The 14,774-nt window shown below is 35.8% G+C and overlaps 1 protein-coding gene across 3 annotated transcripts in view; it reads left to right on the top strand.

Annotated features, from left to right (window-relative positions):
• The first annotated feature begins 3,659 nt into the window (after positions 1-3,659).
• Positions 3,660-14,774, top strand: part of SLCO1C1 (solute carrier organic anion transporter family member 1C1) — a 56,129-nt gene continuing 45,014 nt past the window's right edge. For all 3 annotated transcript variants that reach the window (XM_070407821.1, XM_070407822.1, XM_070407820.1), the window contains exons 1-5: positions 3,660-3,773; positions 5,806-5,901; positions 7,809-7,962; positions 9,330-9,471; positions 13,978-14,110. In XM_070407821.1, coding sequence (XP_070263922.1) covers positions 7,834-7,962; positions 9,330-9,471; positions 13,978-14,110 — 404 coding nt within the window. In that variant the 5' untranslated portion in view covers positions 3,660-3,773; positions 5,806-5,901; positions 7,809-7,833. The remainder of the gene's footprint in view (positions 3,774-5,805; positions 5,902-7,808; positions 7,963-9,329; positions 9,472-13,977; positions 14,111-14,774) is intronic.

Genomic DNA, 14,774 nt, shown 5'->3' with positions numbered 1-14,774 from the left:
CTTTCTGGTGGTCTATGTGACTATCCACCGTATGCTTTTACTATTTTTTTTTATTTTTTTTATTGCTTAAAGTATTTCAAAGAGTATTACATATGTCTCCTTTCCCCTCCGCTTGACCTTCCCCCGACCGCCCCTACCCCCCAGTGTCTTGTGTCCATTGGTTATGCTTATATGCATGCATACAAGTCCTTCGGTTGATCTCTTACCACCCCCCGCCCCCCGCCCCAACCCTCCTCAGCCTTCCCGGTGTAGTTTGTCAGTCTGTTCGATGCTGCTCTGCCTCTGTATCTATTTTTGTTCATCAGTTTATAAATGGTCTTTATTATCCATAAATGAGTGAGACATGTGGTATTTTTCTTTCATTGACTGGCTTATTTCACTTAGCATAATGCTCTCCAGTTCCATCCATGCTGTTGCAAATGGTAAGAATTCCTTCTTTTTTTACAGCAGCATAGTATTCCATTGTGTAGATGTACCACAGTTTTCTAATCCATTCATCTACTGATGGGCACTTACGCTGTTTCCAAATCTTAGCTATGGTAAATTGTGCTGCTATGAACATAGGGATGCATATATCCTTTCTGATTGGTGTTTCTGTTTTCTTGGGATATATTCCTAGAAGTGGGATCACTGGGTCAAATGGGAGTTCCATTTGTAACTTTTTGAGGAAATTCCACAGTGGCTGCACCAGCCTGCATTCCCACCAGCAGTGCACGAGTGTTCCCTTTTCTCCGCATCCTCTCCAGCACCTGTCATTTGTTGATTTGTTGATGGTAGCCATTCTGACAGGTGTGAGATGGTACCTCACTGTTGTTTTGATTTGCATCTCTCCAATGATTAGTGACTTTGAGCATGTTTTCACATGTCTCTTGGCTTTCTGAATGTCCTCTTTTGAAAAGTGTCTATTTAGGTCCTTTGCCCATTTTTTGATTGGATTGTTTATCTTCCTTTTGTTAAGTTGTATGAGTTCCCTATAAATGTTGGAGATTAAACCCTTATTGGTGATAACATTGGCAAATATGTTCTCCCATGCAGTGGGCTTTCTTGTTTTGTTGATGGTTTCTTTTGCTGTGCAGAAGCTTTTTTTTTTTGATGTAGTGCCATTTTTAATTTTCTCTTTAGTTTCCATTGTCCTAGGAGCTGTATCAGTGAAGAAATTTCTTCGGCATATGTCTGAGATTTTGTTGCCTTTGGATTCCTCTAGTATTTTTATGGTTTTCCATCTTACATTTAAGTCCTTTATCCATTTTGAGTTTATTTTTGTGTATGGTGTAAGTTGGTGGTCTAGTTTCATATTTTTGCATGTATCTATCCAATTTTCCCAACACCATTTATTGAACAGACTGTCTTGACTCCATTGTATGTTCTTGCCTCCTTTGTCAAATATTAATTGAGCATATTGGTTTGGGTTGATTTATGGGTTCTCTATTCTATTCCATTGATCTATATGTCTGTTCTTGTGCCAGTACCAGGCAGTTTTGAGAACAGTGGCTTTGTAATACAGCTTGATATCTGGTATTGAGACCCCACCTACTTTGTTCTTCTTTCTTAGGATCACTGCAGCTATTTGGGGTCTTTTTTTATGCCAGATGAATTTTTGGAGAGTTTGTTCTAGGTCTTTGAAATATGCCGTTGGTATTTTAATGGGGAGTGCGTTGAATTTATAGATTGCTTTGGGTAGTATGGACATTTTAATAATGTTGATTCTACCAATCCATGAACATGGTATGCTCTTCCATCTGTATATGTCTTCCTCTATCTCTTTTTTCAGCGTCCTGTAGTTTTCTGAGTAGATGTCTTTTACCTCTTTAGTTAAGTTTATTCCCAAGTATCTTAATATTTTTGGTGTGATGGTAAATGGATTGCTTTTTTAGTCTCTCTTTCTGTAAGTTCACTATTGGTGTATAGAAATGCCATAGATTTCTTGGCGTTAATTTTGTATCCTGCTACATTGCCGAATTCATTTATTAAGTCTAATTGTTTTCTGATGGAGTCTTTAGGGTTTTTTATGTATAATATCATGTCATCTGCGAGTAAGGACAGTTTTACTTCTTCTTTTCCAATTTGGTTGCCTTTTATTTCTTCTTCTTGTCTAATCGCAATGGCTAATACTTCCAGTATTATGTCGAACAGGAGTAGTGAGAGTGGGCACCCCTCTCTTGTTCCTGTTCTTAAGGGAAATGGTTTTAGTTTTTGCCCATTGAGTATGATGTTGGCTGTGGGTTTGTCATATATGGCTTTTATTATGTTGAGGTATGATTCTTCTATTCCCACCTTGCTGAGAGTTTTTATCAAAAATGGGTGTTGTATTTTGTCAAATGCTTTTTCTGCATCAATTGATGTGACTATGTGTTTTTTTTCTCTCAATTTGTTTATGTGATGTATCACATTTATTGATTTGTGGATATTTTACCATCCTTGCATCCCTGGGATAACTATTAATCTCTATAAAAAAAGAGACCCCATCCTGAGAGGGAGGGGGGTGGATTCTTCCCGCTGGTTACCACTGGGAGCAAGCAGCTGCTTTGCCCATCTATGTAAGTTTCTCCTACTAAAGCTCTTATGAACTTGAATAAGGCTACATGTCAGTTCTTCAGACCAATCCTAGATTTAGGCTTTCCCCCAACAGTACATTTGAATACATGATATAATTTAATCCTTGAAATAATCCTGTGAATCTCTCTCTTTAAAAAAAAAAAATTCTGCTTTACAAAGGAGGAAGTTGAAACTTAGAAAAGTTAAGTGACCAGGCCACAGTCAGTCACAGTCACAGTCATTTAAGAATATGGTACATCTTGGATAATTCTGCTAGCAAATTCATTAGTAATAAGCCAAATGCAAGCTAATGCTGTTCAAAATCCCCTATAATAATACTCTTGGGAAAAGAATTTATTAGAATTGTAGAATTTCTAAGTGCAAGGAGTTATCTTTCCTTGGAATTTAGATAGGATAAACAATTAAATGCCAAATTCAGTGGTTGTTTTTTCTCTATTTTTAAGACTCAGAGATTGTGGATATGAGCAACGGATCATGTCTCTGAGAATTAACTCTTTCTGGAGAAAACTCTGCAGAGTCTGGATCCTGACCTGATATATAGTCCCTGTAGATTCTAGATTCCCAATGGGAAAAGGAACCATGAAGAGATTTATCCCAGGAGCTCCCCACCCCCTCCTTTTTTTTTTTTTTTACAGGATCCCAGTGATGTCCTCAAGGAGCAGCTGGCTTAAAAACTTCTTGGAAGGAAAAGGAGGGATCTTTGTTACAAACTTCCTTCCCTCCTCCTGCTTCTGTTCCCTTACCCTCTGCCCCCTGCAGAGTTGTGTTTTCTGGGAATCGGCAAGTAGGATCACAAGTGGTCTTTTCTTTTTTTCACTCTCTCCCATAAAGAAAGCTTTATCACGTGTGGCCTTAAACTTGCAGCAAATTGCAAAGAAATGGCTCAAAGGCTTCAGCTCTTTCTGTGCCCTGGGAGCTGAGTGAGATGCACGTCAGTGGCGTTGCCAGCCTGGCCTGTTCTCTGCCGACTGCCAGGGAAAAGAGGCCAGGAGGAAAGAGGAAAGAAAAGAGATTGCCCAGGGGTGAGGCCATGCCCTTCATCTTTTCTTCCTCCTAATCTGCACTGTCTGTATCCATCCAGGCTCTCCCCACCTGGCAAAACCCCTCAGAGCTGCTGGATCATCCACCCCAGTCTGCTCTCTCAGTCTGTGGAGTGTGGTCCAGCCGCTTGCTGAGCACATTGAGAGGAAGTGGCTGTCTTTGATCTCCACCTCCAGGTAAGATTTGGTTTCTGCATTCCTATTTTGTGACTATCACGTCGGATCCTCACAGGGGAGAGGTGAATAAACCCTTGAGTTCTGCATAGTGTCTTATCCATAACACGTTTCCATGAAAGATGTTGGGCCCCCTGGTTAAGCTGGTGGAAACAGAGAAGACTGGTTAAAGAAGTCAGGCACACTCAGATCTAGGTTCCCATTTCGACTCTGATGTTTATTAGTTGGGAAGTTTTTGACAAGATGTTTCACTGCTCTGAGCAGTATCATTTTCTATGAAATAGGAATGATAATGTCAAACTTGGTCAGTTGTTTTGAAAAATAGCCGAAAATATATAAATCACCTGGCACATAAATAGTACCTATTAAATCTGAATCTAACACAATTACTTTTTTTGGGAGATCTGCTTTCTAGAGAACACACATTCCTGAAGGGAGGGATCCTGGTGTCCGGGGTCTCACATCTTCATGTGAGATGACTGAGAGAAGAGTGTTGGGAAGTGGCTGCCTTTCTGACTTGGGGCAGTCTTGGGAAGCTGATTGCTGGGTGGTTGGTCACAGGATCAGGGCATTTGTGTGCTCTAACTATAACCTTCTGAGGCCACTTGAGCTCTTTAAAGACCGGAGGATTGATTTTCAAACCTATGGGAACAGGGAATTCCATTTATTTATTTTCAGACTTAAATGAAGAAATTCTGCTTGGTTAATTTTCCCTCTCTAGAATAAGGTATACTTCAACCCACGGTGTTGGATGAGAACTTTGCCATGCCTCTTTCCTGGAATAATCTCTCCAAGTGGTAGGAGAACAATTAAGAATTTTTCAAGCGCAAATCTTTCTAAATATCTGTGCTGTTGCTCTACGTCTGCAATAGCAAATCAAGAGCAAAAGAGAACGAGCACCTGCAGGCCCCAACGATCTTTCTGTTCATGTCATTGAGCTTCTTCCCCCCCTTTTCACAGAGGGAGGAAAAGCGCATGCTCCTTGAAACATGCTATACTTGAAAGGATATGCAAATTAGCCATCAAAATAAAATTATATTTTTACTAAAGCTATTCAGTGTCAGTATTTTAAGTGGGATATCATTTTGCCCTAACACAGCATCGACGAGGATGACTATAGTTCTCTTGTTTTGACATCACTCCTGGAGACTAGTTAGAGAGATTTTTGTGTCAACATCTCCAAATGTAGGAAGACAATGTATTTTGATGTCTTAAGTTTTTAATAAACTTTTCAAAAGGATGTTTTTTCTCTCCTCAGCATTTACATTCTAAATGTAACCCTTTTAATGTTTTCAAACCCATGTGAACAGGGAATTCAATTTGTAAGTGATAGTAATTTTCTTATTAAACAATTTATTTTCATTTTCCAGTCACTGGCTGATGGGAAATAATATTTCTAGGCTCCTAAAACAGTAGGTCAGTTTGACTTGTATAGTTTAGTTCTTGGAAGAAGACTGCATTTTAAACTGTACATTTAATAGTATTTATTTTGTATTTTAAAAATTTTCAGGTTCATATATTGTTTTGCTTGGTGATATTTTTATTATTTTAAAGTCTTTTTATATAAGAAATTGGTGTTTGTTATAGAAAACTTAGACAATATAGACACACAAAACATTTATAAAGATCATCTACAATATCATCAACCAGAAATAATGAGTGTTAACATTTTCTTAATGGCATTTCTTAAGTTTTGTTTCTATGCATATATATGTGAATGTGTAGGTGTTTCTTATATAGAATAGAATGTTAATACTGCTTAGGAGCATGTATTTTTAAAACCAACTCTATAATGAAAATAGTTATAAATATATATAAATATATAAATATATATATGTATATTTACTTCTTTACACTAATTTCTAAGGGCTTCAAAAGATGTCATTGCCTGAGTATACCATAATTTACTGGACATTTAGCTAGTTTTTTTAAATCATCATAAGCAATGGGTTTCTCTAAAATTTTAATTAAAGGTACTCAGTAGTTTTGTACTAAAGAAACCTATTTAACACTGTATAACCTCATTTTTCCCCAGACCCTGTTTTCATTGTTTTTGAAAAATATTGTTCTGGAAAAGAAGTTTCAGTGATCCAATGGATATATAAAGTTGGTCGTTGGTATCCGATAGTTGGTATGAAGAATTTTAATTTTTTAGTTTCTTAGAATGTGTCTTTTTAAAATCAGAAATGATGTTGAATTTTGATACTTCCTGTTTTGCATCAACTGAGATTTTATTATTTTTCTATTTTAACTCTCCTTTTACAACTTGAAGTATGATTGCCAAATAAAAAGTATATATTTAAGGTGTACAATGTATCTTTGAAATTTTAATGTAGTGATATAGTTCCTAATATTATTACATTTTTAAATATATTTTAATTATAAAATACTAGTTAATTTGAATTTACTAGTATTTTTTGTATTTTAGCATGTCTAGATTTGGTCTGAAGTTTTCCTTTTTGTGCTATCTTAATGAAATTTTATTATCAAAGTAATTTTAACTTTGTCAAGTGAATGGAGACTATTATCATCTGTTTCCATTATTTGCTGTCTTTCCTTGAAAGACATCTCTTAGCAAAACACTCCTATTACATCATCTGTCCTTAGTATTTTTGTTTAAGAGCTAGTTTTAGAGTATTTTTGTTGAGGCTTCCTTGGCTATTTTCTTCTTCTGGTTTATATCAATACAGATAATTAATATTTGCTAGAAAGTTATCCATTTTGTCAAGATTTTAGTTATATACATTGTGCATGATTTTTATGCTTTATACTCCTAATATTTACATCTTATTAATATTGTATCCTTGTGTTTTTATCTTTTGATTTTGTTTAGCATTATCACCTCGTCATTTACTTTAGTTTTTAGGATTTTTAAATCTTTTTCTGTTTTACTCACTTTCCTTTGTCTATATTTTGAACGTTGTTAGGCACATTCATGAAATCAAATAATCTAAAAGTTTAGTAATTATTGTTTTAAAACTAGGTCTTTGCTGTACACTTTTCGACTCATTTCACACTCCCTGGAGGAATTCTCTCCACTTTTAAATTGTTTAGGTCTTTCTTTTGATATTTAACTCAGTAACATACATACATATTGGCAGAATAAACCTAAATTTCTACCACAGCACTTGGAACTTTGCCCCTAACTTTATTTCTTTAGTAAGAATGATGAAAACATGGAAGACCTCTATTAATATGAAATGCATCCTCTGGTAAACATTAAGGTGACTCGGAAGTTATTTTATTTTTGAATTCTTTCACTTAGATTTCTTTCTGACTGTCACTGAGCCAGCCATGAGGAATCCTAAAGAAAAGGGGACATAAGATATGTAAATATTGATATGAACAGGGATAATGTAGGTTCAGAGTATGTGAACATGTCCAGGACTCAGTAAGGGAGGGTGGGAAATTAAACCCAGAAAGGGAGGCCAGAGATTACTTTCGCCTGAGTTAAATCTAAGTCTGCAATACAAATTTTACAGTGGTTTCCTTATTTGTCAAACTAAAATGATAACACAAATTGGTCCTTTCTTATTTTTTTTTCTCCATATTTTAAGGGTTTGGATGTTGGGGACTTATAGGAGTCACAATGTGGTATTCTAGGACTCTTCCGCTAAGAGGATAGATTTAAAGGCTTTAAAGACTTAATTCTAATGAAGCAACATTCAAATGACCGAATTCCTCTTCTTCCTTTCCTGACTGCTTCTAGTTTAAGCTGGCAAGACCACAAAGTTAGCAAAATTCTGCCTCATTATTTATTCCAAAGGCAACATTTAAATTTATTCTTTGCCATAATGAGGCTTAAACTGGAGAGAAATGCTGGCACCCAACTCCTGATAGCAGGATTATTTAATCAAACATCCTGGTCAATTTTAATTGGAAAAACTTTGCCAACTTACTGTGGTACAATAAGGTACTTTCAGGGCGAATTATGTCTACAGAATTGTGATCTATTGTGAAATAAAAATATTATTTAATAAACCATGTGGGTTTGAATGAAATGTTTTTGTTTTTTACTTTTAAAATCAACTTTGACAGATCAGAGTCAAGGAACATTTTCATAATGGACACTTCATCCAAAGAAAATATCCAGTTATTCTGCAAAAATTCAGTGCAACCTGTTGAGAGGCCTTCCTTCAAAACAGAATATTCCTCCTCAGAGGAAAAACGGCCCTGCTGTGGTGAACTAAAGGTAACAAACAATTAAATGCTAAAAAACTGTAAGTAGTGAACAGAAGAATAACAGCAAATTAAGTGGAGTTGATACTCTTGGCTCTCTGTCTAGTTATATTTTCTATACAATATAACTAGAAGCAAAAATTTGTTTCCTTTTTTAAAAATGACCTTAGATGCAATTTATTGAAACCACCGTGTGCCAGGTAGTGAAAGCAATCTCTGCCTGACCATGTAGATCAGCGGTTCTCAACCTGTGGGTCACAACCCCTTTGGGGGTTGAACGACCTTTCACAGGAGTCACCTAAGACCATCGGAAAACACATATATAATTACATATTGTTTTTGCGATTAATCACTATGCTTTAATTGTGTTCAATTTGTAACAATAAAAATACATCCTGCATATCAGATATTTACATTATGATTCATAACAGTAGCAAAATTACAGTTATGAGGTAGCAACGAAAATAATTTTATGGTTGGGGGTCACCACAACATGAGGAACTGTATTAAAGGGTTGCGGCATTAGAAAGGTTGAGAACCACTGATGTAGATAAAATTGCTAAGTACTACTTTCCTGGCTCATTTGCATGCCCATTCTTAACAAAAAAAAAAGAGAGAGGAAGAAGAAATGAATAGTTACTGAATATCTACCATGTGCCAGATACCAGATATTATACTATGCACAGTTATTACATTTAATCTATGAAACATCTACATTATTCCCATTTTAAAAATAAAAAATTTGACCTTTCTTGCTGCACAGTATGGTCAGTGGAGGGGATAGGGTTAAATGGTGCTTTTTTTCACTCCAACTTCCTATCTTTCTTTGTACCAAACATCCACCAACAAATATGTCTTTTTGATATAAATGATAACCTACCCTATGGATACCCTATTTTACCCCTGGGTCTAGGAAAATACATATGCCAGATAGCAAAAAAATTCATGCACCATCACTATGAATCACACAATCATGGGTGCTAAATTTGTGGTTAAGATGTGAAGTGTTTGGTTTATGGTTTCTTATTTTCTTACCTATGAATGGCTCCTACCTCTCTTTGCTTCACCATAGAATAAGTTTTCTTTTCAAAGCCACAATTCTTTTCAATATCCTTTGGAGGAAAGAGGAAGAAAGGAGAGGAAAAAAGGAATTCAACTTACATTCTGAGTAAATATCTGTTATTTCCAAAAGAAATTGAATTTTTTTTTAATTTTACGTGAGTTTGAGGTTGAAATGCTTGAATAAAATGTTTAATGATAACAAGCTTGCTACATTGTTCTTGGTTTGGGGTTTTGTTTGTTTGTTCATTTATTTGTTTAGTAAGTTTTCAGTTGTGTGTCAAGCTGGAGTCACTAAATGTGACCTGTCATATTTTCCAGGTGTTCTTGGGAGCCTTATCTTTCGTTTACTTTGCCAAAGCACTGGCAGAAGGCTATCTGAAGAGCACCATCACTCAAATAGAGAGAAGGTTTGAAATCCCTTCCTCCCTGGTGGGAGTTATTGATGGAAGTTTTGAAATTGGTAGGTATTGCAGATGCCTGGCTTTTAAGCGCAAGGTCTTCTAGGCCTGAGTAAAGGACATCTTCACTGTAATTTGTTCTCTCTGAGCAACCAACAATACATTCCAGGTGTTCAATATTATACCAATCATCCATTTCAGAGTTCTCAATCAGAGTGAGAGCCTTTCCCGGAGGAGGGTGGAGAGGAGAGATGGTCTCAGTATTTTGAGTTTAAAAGTATGTGGTGAGTGTCTGTACAGAAGTCATTTATCCTGGAAGCTCTGTGGTTCAAAATTCAGAAGAATCCAAATGGGCAGTATGAAAAATCATTGTAATTATTAAAGAAGAAGTTAAACCATGAAAGGGAGTTTCTGCCCAGTAGCCTAGAAAGAAGAGAGAGGAATTCTGTTGGCAAGACTAGTAGAGCAAAGCAGATAATAAAATTCTACACTCAGGTGTCTTTAGTTAGCAATTGACTATAGTCAACCTCTTAGAATTTGAAAAGTCCCATTGAGTTTAGTCAAAGTTTTAGAAATAATTTAAGAGGTATAATCCCAGTTAGACAGCTTCTTGAATTGATAAACTAAGAGGCATTAATTTTTTGTTAATATAGAATAGTAGCTCTGTGGTTACTACTGCCAATTGGGACTCAGATATATGCTATAGTAAAATCTTCAATGGCTACATTTTCAGCTTCACTTGATAACTTTCAGGACAGTGAAGGAATATTTTAACTCTTCAACAATTGCTTTTTTGAATTCATACTACATATTTCAGTTTTTAACACTGAATATCACAGAAAGAATTAAAAGAATGAATAGTTAACCTCTTGCTTTGGGGCATTTGCTACTTAAATCTTTCATCATTCTACCAGAATGAAATGTCTAAATTTAGTGCTAATCATATGTTAATGTTCTAGCCAGTGGTCGGCAAACTGTGGCTTGCGAGCCACATGTGGCTCTTTGGCCCCTTGAGTGTGGCTCTTCCACAAAGTACCAACTTCTGCGCATGGGCCACAAAGTTTCAATCGCACTGTACATGCCTGCCCACACGTGGTATTTTGTGGAAGAGCCACACTCAAGGGGCCAAAGAGCCGCATGTGGCTTGCGAGCCGCAGTTTGCCAACCACTGTTCTAGGCAATCTTGTTAATATGCAGGTACTGATTCTGTAGGGAGGGAAATAAGATTCGGCATTTCTAAGAAACCCCAGGTGATGCTGATGCTGGGGAGAGCTTATGGGACAGTGTTTGTGAAGTCTACAGTAGTGCCCACTAATGTCCTGAGCCTTCGCATTCACTCACAACTTTCCCAAAACAACTTCTAGTCCTTCAAGCTCCCTTTTATGCTAAGTGCCCTATACCATTTTTGTCTCTTGTATAGTGTATTTTTACTGTGCCTTTCCTATGTTTAGATATACAGTGGGGCCTTGACTTATGAGTGTCCCGACTAACAAGTTTTTCGAGATATGAGCCGTCTCTCTGCCGATATTTTGCTTTGAGTTTTGAGCTAAAATTCGGGTTACGAGCCAGCTTCAGATACCCCACGCTAGTTGGCACAGCAAACGTCACAGTGAACGCCACAACATCAGCCCAGCATCACATGTCATTGCAATGGTGAAAATTGTTTTGACATACGAGAAATTTGAGTTACGAGCTCCGTCACGGAACGAATTAAAGTTGTAAGTCAAGGCCCCACTGTACAAGTACTTACCATTGTGTTACAATTGCCTACAGTATTCAGTACAGTAACCATGCTGTACAGGTTAGTAGCCTAGGAGCAATAGGCCACATCAAACAGCCTGGGTGTGCAGTAGGTTAGACCATCTCAATACAATATTGATTTCTAAATGTTATCTGTATGCAGCAACCTTGTTTAATTTTTGTTCATTTTAATTGATTGTCTATAGATGGTGTAGAGTTTTCTGAACAGATATATTGTTTGAAACATAAGATGATTTTATATTATTCTTTCTAAATTCATAGATCTGTTATTTATTGGTTTTGCCTTATTTCTTTGGCCTCAGTATTAGAGTGAATAAAAGCAGTGAAAATGGGCATCCTTCTCTTATATCTGACCTTAATAAAAATGCTTTTAAAATTTAACAATTAAGCAATGTGTTTGATTGTGGTTTTGATATATATGCCTTAAAAGTTAATTTGCTCAGATATTTTTTTCTTATTACAAATGAGGGGCTAATTATATTGAATGATTTTCTACATAAGTTAAGATAACTATAGTTATTTTATTAATTTTCTTTTTTTATAATACCTCTGTACTCCTGGAATAAACTATATTTGGTCTTTTCTTTTATTGTTCTTGTGTAGCTTTGATTTCAAAATATATTAGTCTTTCCCTAACCAGTTTGGCTCAGTGGATAGAGGTTGGCCTGCAGACTGAAAGGTCCCAGGTTCGATTCCCGTCAAGGGCATGTACCTTGGTTGCGGGCACATCCCCATTAGGAGGTGTGCAGGAGGCAACTGATTGATGTTTCTCTCTCATTGATGTTTCTAACTCTCTATCCCTCTCCTTTCCTCTCTGTAAAAAATCAATAAAATATATTAAAAATATTAGTCTAATAAGGTGAGTTGAGGAGTTTTCTATTATCTGAAATGCTGTGTGTATGTAGAATCTGTTACTTGAAAGTTTGGTAAAACATATTTTTAAAACTCTATGGAACCATTGCTTTTTGACAGGCTAGTGATGGTAGATGTGAAAGAATTTTGATATCCAAGTCAATCTTTTAAAGATCATTTATCACCATTTATTCTTCAAGTGTATCTTCCAAGAATTCAGAAAGGATACTAAGTAAAAGAACATGACTCATCTACATATCACAGATGCTGAAATGATATCATGCAGTATTTGGCATACCCACTAATGTAACACAAAAACAGACTGTAAACATTGAGTCCTCTATTGTGAGGGAAGTGGGGAGGGGAGGTGGTGTAGGGAGACATTATTTATAAACTGGAAATAAACTTTCCGGGTTTTGTTTTGTTTTGTTTTTACTGTGACACTCTAACAAAAATATAGACATAATTAGCAATATATTCAACACAAAAGTTCCTCTACTAAATACTTAGATGTCAAATGAGAAATCTCATACTCAATGTTTTTTAATATGAAAATTAAAAGGAGGTTAAATCTTCTGAAAGCCATAAAGCCTGGAGCCATGATGTAATCTACTTTTCTCACTATCATTATTGTCCTCCAGGCTAGAAAAATTGCTGTGCTTTTTGCACTTGACTAACGCTGGCAATGTGAATGAACAGTAGTAAATTAGATGATTGCTTGCAGATGTAAGGGAACACTCTTGCTAAAAAAAAATTGGAAACATCAAGAAGGACTTTAACGCAAGGCTACCCATCAGCCACCACAATCAAGTGCTGCGTTATTGCTACGTTCTTGCTCTATCTAGCACTCTAGTGCTTAGAAAACTAAATGTTCAAAATGCAAATAGTTAATCCTTTAAAGCCCCTTGATATCCAACACCCTAACAGTGTTTATCAAAATATGTTCCAGGAACCATCTTCACCAACACATTTGAGCTAGGATTAAAAATGCAGATTTCTTGGCCTGCCCTCGGATCCGTGGACTCAGACACTTTTGGGAGCTGCCGAGATTCTGCATTTTTAATATTTCTATATCTCTTACCACCTTGTTCCAAGAATTTTGTGCGGAGGAAAGCACGAGGACATCATCCCTAAAGCATGGTTAGTCAGTGTCTTCATCATCACACGCATCTCCAGAGACATTTTAGAAAGACCTAATTCCACCTTCAGAAAGTATTTCTTAGTTATTTTTTATAAGATAGATGTGTATAATTTGTAAGATTTTATATTTCATAAAATTTGTATTATAAATATACATGGAAGTTATATAATATGTTCCTTAATTGATATGGGTATTTATGTAATTTGTACTTCTACTTTGAATCTTATCTTTTTGTAAAAAGGATATAAACAAATTATAAATATCATTTGTAAAAATATGAATTTTATAATTTGATTTCATTTAAAGTGAGGTACAGTTGTTTTACTTTTTCTTACTAGTTTATATTCAGCTAAAGCAAGAATATGTGTTTCAAGAGCAAATGGGAAGCTATAAGAAGTTTTATTAGAAAACTTTAATAAATGAAGAAACAATAATAAAGTTTACTTCCAAATCAGCAAAGAAAATTTAAGAGAACAGCTGAAAGATGCCTTCTACAATTTGATTAATGATAAAACATTTTAAAAGGACAAATCATTAGGGTGTGTGAAAATGAAATAGAAGGCTTGGTCATTAAAATATTCTGACAAAGGGGTAACCTGATTGAAATAATGAGTAAAAAGACAATTTCAACAGTCTTCTCAGTTTAAAGGAAAGAAAGTCAAATGATAGGAATGATGATTGGAAACAGTTGAGTCACAACAAAATATCACTAGGCTTGCTATAGACATTCATTCATTGACTTAACCTCATGTAGTTATTCTGCTGACTTTTTCTAAGTTCTCTAACTTATGAACATTTATTCTTTTCTTCCAAGGGAATCTCTTAGTTATAACATTTGTTAGCTACTTTGGAGCCAGACTTCACAGGCCAAAAATCATTGGAGTGGGCTGCCTGATCATGGGAGTCGGAACGTTGCTCATCGCACTGCCTCAGTTCTTCATGGAACAGTGAGTCAAATGCAATCATCCTGTTCCTGCTGTAACCAACAGCTGCATTTCTTTTTTTATGGTTACAATTAATTATTTAAATGTTATAAAATGGCCCCTGATAAATTCTATCTTATTTTTATTATATCTTCTTTGGGCAAAATTTCAGAGCACTTGCAATTTTACCTATAATGTAATCTGTAAGAAAAAAAGTTTGAGACACTTCTATGTATTGATGTCAACAAACTTAAAGGGAAATTTTCACTTATATGTCTTCATTCAAGTGCTTTAATTTAGCTGTGGAGGCAAAATATATAAGCAAAACGAAATGAATATACTATGTGATAAATGTCAAATGGGCGTCAAATGGGTAATGAGTGAGTATTACTGGTAATATGCTGGGTCATGGTACACTTGACTGGCAGGACATTGACATAAGGATATGTTATCAACTCAAAATGAGTATTCCATTTACAAATATTATCTCATAGCACTTCTTCAATTAAAGTGGGGTGTCTGTATCCTTGAACTCTGAAATCTACTTTTGGGGCTTTGTTAGTACATTTGTTAGTACTTGCATGTAACTTTAGTAGTTCCAAAGGTTTTTTACCTTTATTATGTCACTAGATGCCCAGTGCACAAAAATTTGTGCACTGAGGAGGGGGGGTTCCCTCAGCCCGGCCTG

This window comes from Myotis yumanensis, unplaced genomic scaffold (assembly GCF_028538775.1).
Source record: "Myotis yumanensis isolate MYYU_CA2020_CCGP unplaced genomic scaffold, mMyoYum1.0.hap1 SCAF_3, whole genome shotgun sequence".
In the NCBI taxonomy this organism is placed as follows: domain Eukaryota; kingdom Metazoa; phylum Chordata; class Mammalia; order Chiroptera; family Vespertilionidae; genus Myotis; species Myotis yumanensis.
Note: the sequence above shows the minus strand (reverse complement) of the source record. Positions and strands in the feature narration are given on the sequence as shown.